Raw genomic sequence first — 9,639 nt, 5'->3', positions numbered from 1 at the left:
GTGACAAATAAAGAATCCTGAGTCCAGCATGACCACCAAGCACATGAAGGTCAGTCAAGTGGCAGCCAGGAACCTACAGGACTGAGTGTCTCTGTGAAGAGGAGTGGGCCAGAAGCTCTCCTGAGACGTGTGCAGGCCTGCTGACCAACTAAGGAGAAGTTTGTATTCATTTATGTTTATTTGAAGATCAAAACCACATTTAACACTAGGACATGAAACGCAATACTTTCTTGTAATGTGTTTTTCTGGATGTGTGGTTCATATTCTGTCACTCAGAGGCTGTTCATTCATGAGTGAGCAGACTCACAAATTCAGCAGGGGGGTCATTTATATACTTTCTATATAAACAGTAGAGTTACATCAGTTCTGGTGCGTCACAGCTATAAAAACGGTGCTTGGTTATCCTTGGTTGGAATAATGACACAATGGTCAGCACTGTTGCTTCGTAGCTTAAGCCTTGCATGTTCTTCCTGCGTCTGCACGGCTTCTCTCCGGGTACTTCGGCTTCTCCAAAAGTACAAAGCAAAATAAAAAATATAACCTAAATAATAATAAACAAACATTTAAAGTTAAATTCAAACAGATTGCACTTAATGAATGATTAAATAACAAAATGCCTTCTATATCGTTCTGATGTTGTGCCAAAGTCGGCCAAACGAGTCTGTTTGAAAATGTGAGTACAAAGTACAGATATTACAGATTTTTAACTCCTCCTACCCCGAGCGGGCGCCCACGGGGAAAACAACATATCAGACACACCTGCTCTCCTTCATTCTACTTGATGCTGTTTCTTCATAGAAAAGCAAAAAGAAAAAGTAGTATCTGTTCAGAGGGTAGCATGTAGCATCATAGCTAATACACCAGTAGTGATCTACTGTGGGAGGCAGCACAGATGTGACCTCTGACCTGTCTCCTAACATCAGCAACAAGTAAATATTTATTCAGTCTATGAAAAACAGTCATTAACAACATATCCCATCTTGCTCCAACATTGCCCTCAGCAGGTATTCACTGATATTATGAGTTTAATCGACACTAGCACAAGCTAAACAAGAGTTTCAGGAAAACATCAAACAGTGGAAAAAACTAAATGATGGAAAAACGTGTCAACTTGAAAGATTTATTTAGGGAAGATCACAGCTCCCTCTCTGCTCCACACACATCGCAGGATTTTGTCCATTCTCCGATGAAAGTGCAGCAGACACGTCGGCGCTGTGATCCAAACGTGCTGGTCCTGACATGCATGCAGCACATCCAGCTGTTGCTTTTTACAGGGACCAAAACTGACTTTGAGTAAACAAATAGATTTGTTACAAGAATAACAGATTAATTAAAAAATGAAGCAGTAATGAAATATTGGCAGAATGATCATTTGGCGACTGCAGTAAAGATTTCCCACCAGCATGAGTGAGCTGAGGCTAAACAGGCCCGGCAGTAACTGTGGAGACGTGCAAGGCAGCAGAGGCCCAACAAGCTGTCACGTGTTACATTTCATGCTCTTATTCCCAGATGCTGACAGTCAGATATTGACTAGCTGTTTAATTAGCATGTTTAGAATCTCTTTGGGCCTCATCTGTATGTTCATACATGTGAGTGGCAGCTTAGCCCTGTGTTGCCTCTTTACTGGCAACATCCCCTAAAAACTCCAGCAGCTTAATCAGAGCAACGTGTGCCTGGAAGAGTCTGCAGCAGTCAGACTAATGTTAGCTCATACAGTCTGTGACACACACACACACACACACACACTATAGAGGCAGGTGAAGGGAGTAATGTGAACATGTCCAGCGACGTACAGGTTTGCCCACCCTGCCGATGACGGGCAGTTTGTGTGCATAGGTACGTGGTGGAACAGCAGAAACAGGCGGAGTTGTTGCAAACATTGTCTGGAAAGGGCGGCGGCCTTGACAACGCTGGCCCATTTGCCGCCCACCAATAAGAAAGGAAAATGCAGGAGGTGTGGTCTGAGGTGAGGTGAAGCGAGCTTTGGGGAACACTTCACGAGACAGACCAGCTGAACGTTGGCGTGAACATGATGAGGAGGATTTGGAGCGCTGCATAGACGAGGCACGAGGCACAGCCCTGGGTAGACACACAAAAATAAATCAGCACAAACACACACACAGACACACAAAGATAGATAGGTGCTCCTCTGGTTGCTTTACCTAACTGACCCTGTGCCTGAAAGACTCGGCGGAGGTGGATCGGTGCGCGGACTCCCGTCCTGCCTGGGGCTGATGTTGAGGTTGGCGGTGAGCTGTGGCATCTTCCGGGTGGTGTCGAGGTTGGAGGCGGGGCCGGGAGGTTCCTTCCTGGAGTTACTAAGCTGGGATGGAGTGCAGGGCGAGTGGGTGCCAAATCCTGGTCCTGTGCTAAAGCGGACAGCCAGGCTGTCGCCGAAGAAGGAGTAAAGCTCACAGTACATGGCGGGGAGAGGGACGGGGGTCCACTCCTCCCAGTGACAGCCGGCCCCACCCACCTGGAGGTGGCTGGCAATTCCAAGGGCAGCTTCTGACAGAGGCTCTGGAGGTGGGCTGAGTCCCGGAGAGTTCACCCTGTAGCTCGCAGCTCCCACCACAGAACCCGGATGAGCACCGGAGTGTCCCTCTGCTGACTGCGACAGAGACAGCGCCTTCATCTTTAGCAGGCGCTCCACTGCCACCTGCAGGACAAAGAGAGGAAGTGGCGACGTAGGTGGGACAAGATGAACTCAAATTATGATTTAATTCGTTTTTAATCACAAGCATCATTAGGCATAATGTCAAGATTGAGCTCATCTGTTAGTTATCCTCAGCACAAATTTGGGGCTCAACATCTTCATTAAATCAGCATTAACCACACACTGCTTTGAAGTTCTTGAAGCATATAGAACAATCCCTGATCCAGGGCCAGTTAACCTGACCTGCATGTGTGTGGACTGTGGGAGGAAGCTGCAGAGAAGACTCAGCTACAGAGGAAACTGCACGCACAACGAGCCAAGCTGAGGTTTAAACCAGGAAGCTTCCTGCTGTGAGGCAACATTGCTAACCACTCAATTTATATTTGACAATAATTCGTTATTTTATGGCTCCCAGAACTAAGTTTGTATATTGTCACAAGCCGTTTTATTAGGTACACCTTGCTAGCACCAGGTTGGCCCCACTTTTGCCTTAATTCTCCATAACAGAGATTCAAAAGGGTGCTGGAGATGTGGCACATGTGGCAACTGCAGCTCACAGCAACATCAGAACGAGCACAAAGAGGAACAGCTGGAGCAGATGTGGAAGTTGACTCCAGTGGACCTTCAGACCAACCAATCAAGCTTAACCTCATTCTGTTTTTAAAGTAATTTTCTACACTTAAATACTTCATTAAGTTGACTAATGACAGTCTATCAGTGTCTGAATTCACCCAAAGCAGCAGCAGTACTGACCAGGATGGCTCCGTAGACCTTGTGTCCGTCAGCTTTCACCTGGGCGTTGGACACAGAGTAATCATCTAACACAGCCTGGAGGTTGGCCCAGTACGCAGGAAGGTGTGGAAAGAGGACGCGCTCGACAGCCTGCCAGCAGAAACCGGTGAACACAGAGAGAGGAGCATTCAGGACACAGGAGGGTAGCAGTGGAGCACTCAACAGCAATAAAAACAGTAATGACATGCAGGTTTGCAAATATTTCACAGCTAAATAATCAAGATGTGAGACTTTTCATTTAGGGAATGATTTGTTTGAAAATATCGACTGAATATGGGCCCAATCTAATCTATAACTGTCAAATATTTACTAATGTAGAAGCTGTGGCCATACCTTCCATCCCAAAGCATGAAGGCCCACAACAGCTCCATAGTGGGAGCACAGTGGTCTCACTGGGTCAGACAGAACCTTCTGGAGCGACAGCACGATCTGGTGGTAGAGACCACTTACCAGATCACCATGAGTCCTGCAGAAGAAACACCAGAAAGAAGAGCGACTGTTGGATTTCCATTTTTAACGCAAACGCCGAGTGAATGTTAATGTTGCCCTTAGCAACAGCCTGCTAACATTAGTCAGACTGGTAACATTGTAGCAACACAGGTTCTTTGTGAAATGATGCTGCATATTTACTGTAAAACAGGCTAACACTACAGTAGTTTTGTATTCTCAACACTGATGTTAAATCCTGACTGGCTAACAATTTTAGTCCAAGCTTGCCTAAGCATCCACGGAAAATCTGCTCACCAAAAGATGTGGCTGAGGAGCAGGGCAGCGTAGTCCCTGAGAGTCCAGTGGTCGTTGAGTGGGTTGATGGAGGCTGCCAGTGGCTCTAGGATGCAGTACATGACACTGGAGACCAGGCTGCGTACATACGAGCCCAGGTACAGGTAGGGATTCTGGACCAGGCTCTTCACCATGTGCATTAGTCTGTTAAGCTGCTCCAGGTCGTGGCTTACCGACTTTACCTGGACGACAAACCGAATCCATGATCAGCTGAAACACCGGTCAACAGGTTCAGGAAATCTACATCCTAACTGACGACATAATCAGAACCTTCGACGCCGTTCAAGCCGAGGACACGTAGGTTACCGTGTAGAGTTAAAAGCGCTTCCAGTTATGAGATAGGTCTGATTCATGTGTCATGCTACGATATTTTCTCTTACTAAACACACCAAGCATTCCTAACAAAACTGGTGATGAGAATCATAAATGCTGATTTGTGTAACCCTAAAACTTACTCCACTGATGACATAAACAAAGTACGGAAGCAGGGCTGCAATCTTGGAGTTAGACTGGAGGTCCAGCAGAGCCACCTGAAACACACACGAGCGTCGTTTAGCCTGTTCACAACAAAAAGTCTGCTCTGTCTGTAGCAGCTCACCTTCATGAGATGCGGGTCCTCTCCTAAGATGGCCCTTGTGATCTGCTGGTAGTACTTCAGTAAGTCATCTGACAGAGACTGTACTGCTGTAGGAACTGGGACAGTTTAACACAGACAAACACTGAGATTTTCTAACAGGATAACAATGATGCTCTCAGTGAAAGGTGGAGCTCAGTTTTTAGAGTATTAGCTACTTTATTCTATCTACAGGTCCAAGTACAACAACTGTGGGTTAGGTTATGCCTGCTGTGTGCGTCTCACCTGTACCCTGAGGCTCCAGGTTACCTTTACCATCCAGGTATGACACATTGACTGCAGGCAAACATGAAACATCATTAGTAAACTCATCACGTGAATATGGATATGACAGAGCATAGAGAACACTACAGGATGAGCCTGCGTGTGGAACGTAGCAGCGTAGCGTACCTCGCACCATGGTCTCAGCACAGCCTTTGGGGATGTTGGTAGCCAGCGCCAGCTCGACCAGATTGACGTCCCGATCCTCAACAAAGAAGAGCTCGCCTTCTTTCACTGAACGGAAAGGCAGCGCATCCTGGGCTCCATAGCCGCAGATGGCCTGGTAAAGAACAGAGACAGAAACATGAAGGAGTTCCCTCACATCAGACCTGAGGCAGATCGGATATGGAAATTACACGCTACCTCCACGTTGCTCCAGCGCAGAGCTCTGTTGAAGTCCTCCACCGTCAGCTTCCTCCTCTTGGCGTGTCTCATAAACTGAGAGCTGCTCTGTTGGGGACAGCAAAACATTACCACGTACACCTAACACGAACTTCTCCCAAAGTCAGAACATTATCTATGCATCCAGGCATCACTGACCTGCGTGGCCTCCCTGAGTCGGTAACACACGTCCTCGGCCAGCAGAGCCGCCACATCATCACCGAGCTCCACACCTGCGCCCTCCGCCATCAGTCTGACAGACTCCCGGGAAACCTCGGCGAACCGGCGCTCCTCCCGGTCCGCCATGTTCACCGAAATCACTCAAACTAGCAAGAAAGATCACGTTACGCTCATGCCTTCTCTGCATCTCACAGCAAAACATCGCGTTTGGCGGTAAAGCTTAACGGAACTTCATGCGTCCTCGGGTACACACTACAGGGTTAGCTAAAACATACGTGTGTCTATAAACGTCTTCACTGTGGACCGTCACGTATTGGGGACCTTTTTCAGCTGTGGCCCGTGGTTTCTCCGAACCACCGCACTCATTCAGCATGCTAACAAAGTCAACTCTGGTTTTATTCAGTTAGCTGGAAGAAACCACCGCACTTTGAAAGAAACCACGATAACAAACCTATTACAATACAGTAACGAATGAAATAACCGTTGTGTCTTTATAAAACTGTCGCATCAAATACAGCTAAATACAGCTACAGTTAGCTAAAATACATGATGCTAAAAGCTAGCATCAGAAGGACAGAAAATACAACACCAGGCCTTCCCAGTATCATGCAACGTTAGACTTTACCTTCTAAACTGGAACAAAGGGGGACTGGAGGTCTTTAGCGCCTGAAATAAAGTTCACACCAGGGTAGCTGTCCGATACACTAGCAGCTCCATAACATCAAGCTAGCAATCATGACCAAGACATCCGCTGTACCCTTCAAAATAAGGCAGCGAGGTCCAGTTTATTTTCTCACAATATCGTCCTGACGAAACACCTCAGAGGTGCAATATAACTAAAGCCTAAAAAGATTTAGCTCTATGCTTACAGCCTCGAGCTACCTTTACCCTCCCAGGTCTACCTGTTGACGCTCTGTAGCAGGAGGTTAAGGCCAGTGATTGGCTGCCGAGTATCAGTAGACGGGATTGGTTGATTGGTTGGTTGAAGGTCGTGTCTCTTTAAAATACTTTTTAGACGTCCTATACGGAGGTCTAGTATAAACATTTCACCATCGCCTCCACATTAACTAACCCGGACGTACACCAGCCAGAGCTGATCATAGGCCAACTTTCAGTTTGAGCCCAAGACTCTTGTCTTTGGTCCCATGAGCATGGTCCCAGCCAACCATCCCATTCTTTATTGGAAGGAAGCTTCAGAGTTTTAAGACAGTTTCAGGAGCCTCTTGTTTCAGCAGCAGCTGATTAAGACTGACAAATGCCAGCCTCGCTTGTGCTTGAAAAGGCAGCTACTGGACTTCTGTCAGTCACCCCACAACTTTAATCCAGCCCAGCCAAACACACAAACACAGCAGTTAGTAAAAAAAGCAACATGGTTTATTTACAGTGCTTTGGGCAGACATATAGCCATGTACAATTAAAAATATTACACATATAGCTGCACCTGTAAGATTCTCTTTCCAGAGCTACTCCAGACTGATCCATGACTGAATAGTCATGTTTGCCAAGGCCTGCTTGGGCCTTCTGAAACAAGCTCAAGTCAACTGGAACATATATACAAAAAAAACCCTTGGGGTAAAGTGGGGGGAATTACATATTAAAAAAAGAAAAAAAGAAAGTGTTCAGCAGCACTTTAGAGCCTCCTGTTGGCCCAGATATCCTGGGCCTTCGTGCTCTCCAGCTTCTGCAGGTGGAGGGCCAGTGGCAGGAGCAGATCATTTAAGTGCTGACTGGAGAAGGTGAAAGCATTGTGCGCTGGTGCTTCTGGGGTGGTGGGTGGAGGAGATGACGAGGCTGAAGAGTCTGATGCAGAAGGCAAACGTGACGCGCATGTGGACAGCAACCCATTGTGTTGACTGGAGGTTTTTATCCTGTTAGGGAGGCCGTGCTGGAAGTGACAGCGGGTTCCGTACAGGCAGAAGCCAAAGGTGCTGAAGGTGTGGCACAGAGCTCCCCGAGGTTTCCACCCCTTGGGCTTTTGCACAAATGCGGTCTTTTCACCAACACTGGCCAAATCGTGACGGCCGTCTTCATCTTTACCCTCCACATGCAGGAAGTTACAGCGGGTTCCAAAGGGACAAATCCCAAAGGCACGGAAGGTGCGGCACGGGACGTTCCTGCGACGACGGAGGGTGGGGCGTTGCTCTGTGGGACTGTGGACAAACAGGCAACGGTTGCCATAGTAGCAGTAGCCATCTGTGTGGTAGCTGCGACACAACTCGGTCTTGTACTTTGGATGGTGTGAGGGAACGTGGAGTTCGTGGAGGCCATGGGCAAACTGGCAGCGCTCGGCATACTTGCAGAAACCATCATCTGAGTAAGTGGTGCAGAGCTCCGTCTTGTAGCGGGTTGAGCAGACCCAGGGGATTGGAGGTGGTGAGGACTCCGTCACAGGGAGCAGGGCTTCGGCCAACGATACGGCGCTTCCACCACAGTCACCGTCAGATTCCTCCACAGACTGCATGCTGTCCAGTAGCTCAGGTGAAGGCAGAAACAAGTCTTTGCTACTGGTCTGTAAAGAAAGAAGTCAGCGTTTTAAACATGTATCGAGTTCTGCCTGGTCTTTCTGATATTTTTCAATGTATAGCACCAAATCACAAGAGTCACCTCAAGGTGCTTGATATTGGAAAGCAATTTCAACGTCTGCTTAAAATGATGGCATTTAATGTCTAAAAACAGATTGTATAGATATAAATATAGACTATACACAATGTACCGGGTTCTCCACTGAAATGACAGCAGTTTAAGTACAAATGACAAATCTCATCAGGACATGGTCAGCATACATGAAGTCTTTCAAAAGTGACCGCAGGACACAGACCAGAGGAACTGAATAACTAGCTTTGATAGGGAGCCAGTCAGCTCTTCAACTTTGCTATTCCACTTTAAAAAAGAAAAACACACTTCCACTCACATAATTACAACCAGATGGACAGTAAACTCAAACGTAGCAGATACAAACCAGAGAACTTTTCTTTAGGACAGCCAACTGAGCGTAACTCACATTTGTTTTGCAATCTAAGCAGAGTCATGCTTTAAAACTGGCTGCACACGCTGGACCCCATGTGTCAAAGAGACGAGGGGTACTTCCTAAAGTCTGACCTGCATAGACTGATCCTCACCGTCCTCAGCCAGGCTGGTTACCGCGATTGCTGCAAAAGCACACTGAGCTAAATAAGCTCACAGTAACTTTGTGGCAGTGTGGAATTGTCTGAATTCATGTAACTTACAGTTTAAGTCTATCAGCAGGATTCAGCTAAGGACGCACAATTGTTGTTACTTTTATATATTAAAAAAACAAACTCAGATCTGTGGCTAAGTTAGTCCTACCAGCAGGACCCCAGTACAAGAAAAGCAACCAGGGTCATGGACCAGCACGCACTGCAACCACTTGTTTGAAAAATCAAACTAGTTTCACAGAACCAACTATTCTCACCATGGGATAAAAAGCGCACTCTGATATAAAAGCTCTGCTGGTTCACAGGCCTTCAGGAATAACCGTAGACCCCCGATCCTGATAACTACACACATGCTTCAATGTGTGTGTGTGTAGGACAAGGAGCAGCTACATGTGGAGGCGCTAAAAGGTGCTGCGGTTACCTTAAACATGGCTGCAAATGCAGAGCTGCGTGTAAGGCTGTGGGGGGTGAGAAACTGCGTCTGACGAACAGAAACCAATGAAACCTGCACCGTCAACAAGGCCACGAGCCTCCACGCGCCTGCTGTCCCTGGGTCACGAGCACCGGAGCACGCGCTGCGCGGCTGTCATTTAAACCTCCGCTCAGCGTCCCGCCTCTCAGCACAAACGCTGCTCAGGTGCGCTCGGCTCTACGTCACAATGACGTCTGCAGGGAGCGCTTTGCTGTGGGCCGGTTGGTAACCGTGGATTAAGTAGGGGTGACACCCCTGATTTACATCATACAACATTTTGCGTTCATGCAGCAACAACGAAACA

The 9,639-nt window shown here is 47.4% G+C and overlaps 2 protein-coding genes across 2 annotated transcripts; both read right to left on the bottom strand.

The window, feature by feature from the left end:
- Positions 1–284: 284 nt before the first annotated feature.
- taf6l (TAF6-like RNA polymerase II, p300/CBP-associated factor (PCAF)-associated factor) lies at positions 285–6,379 on the bottom strand. Its single transcript, XM_085349775.1, has 12 exons — positions 6,313–6,379; positions 5,667–5,833; positions 5,490–5,576; positions 5,256–5,406; positions 5,091–5,141; positions 4,830–4,924; positions 4,687–4,761; positions 4,193–4,413; positions 3,782–3,914; positions 3,410–3,538; positions 2,172–2,659; positions 285–2,079 (listed from the first exon to the last, which is right to left on the bottom strand). The coding sequence occupies exons 2-12, from the start codon at positions 5,811–5,813 to the stop codon at positions 1,746–1,748; spliced, it is 1,911 nt and encodes a 636-aa protein (XP_085205901.1). The 5' UTR covers positions 5,814–5,833; positions 6,313–6,379; the 3' UTR covers positions 285–1,745.
- A 938-nt stretch (positions 6,380–7,317) lies between these two features.
- Positions 7,318–9,293, bottom strand: cth1 (cysteine three histidine 1). The gene is made up of 2 exons (XM_085349781.1): positions 9,285–9,293; positions 7,318–8,196 (listed from the first exon to the last, which is right to left on the bottom strand). Exons 1-2 carry the CDS (start codon positions 9,291–9,293, stop codon positions 7,318–7,320), a joined length of 888 nt encoding a protein of 295 aa, XP_085205907.1.
- Positions 9,294–9,639: the final 346 nt, after the last annotated feature.

Source organism: Diplotaxodon limnothrissa, linkage group LG3 (assembly GCF_057381915.1).
Source record: "Diplotaxodon limnothrissa isolate DT_005_m linkage group LG3, D_limnothrissa_male_GT1.1, whole genome shotgun sequence".
Lineage (NCBI taxonomy): Eukaryota > Metazoa > Chordata > Actinopteri > Cichliformes > Cichlidae > Diplotaxodon > Diplotaxodon limnothrissa.
This window is presented reverse-complemented; position numbering and strand designations above follow the sequence as displayed.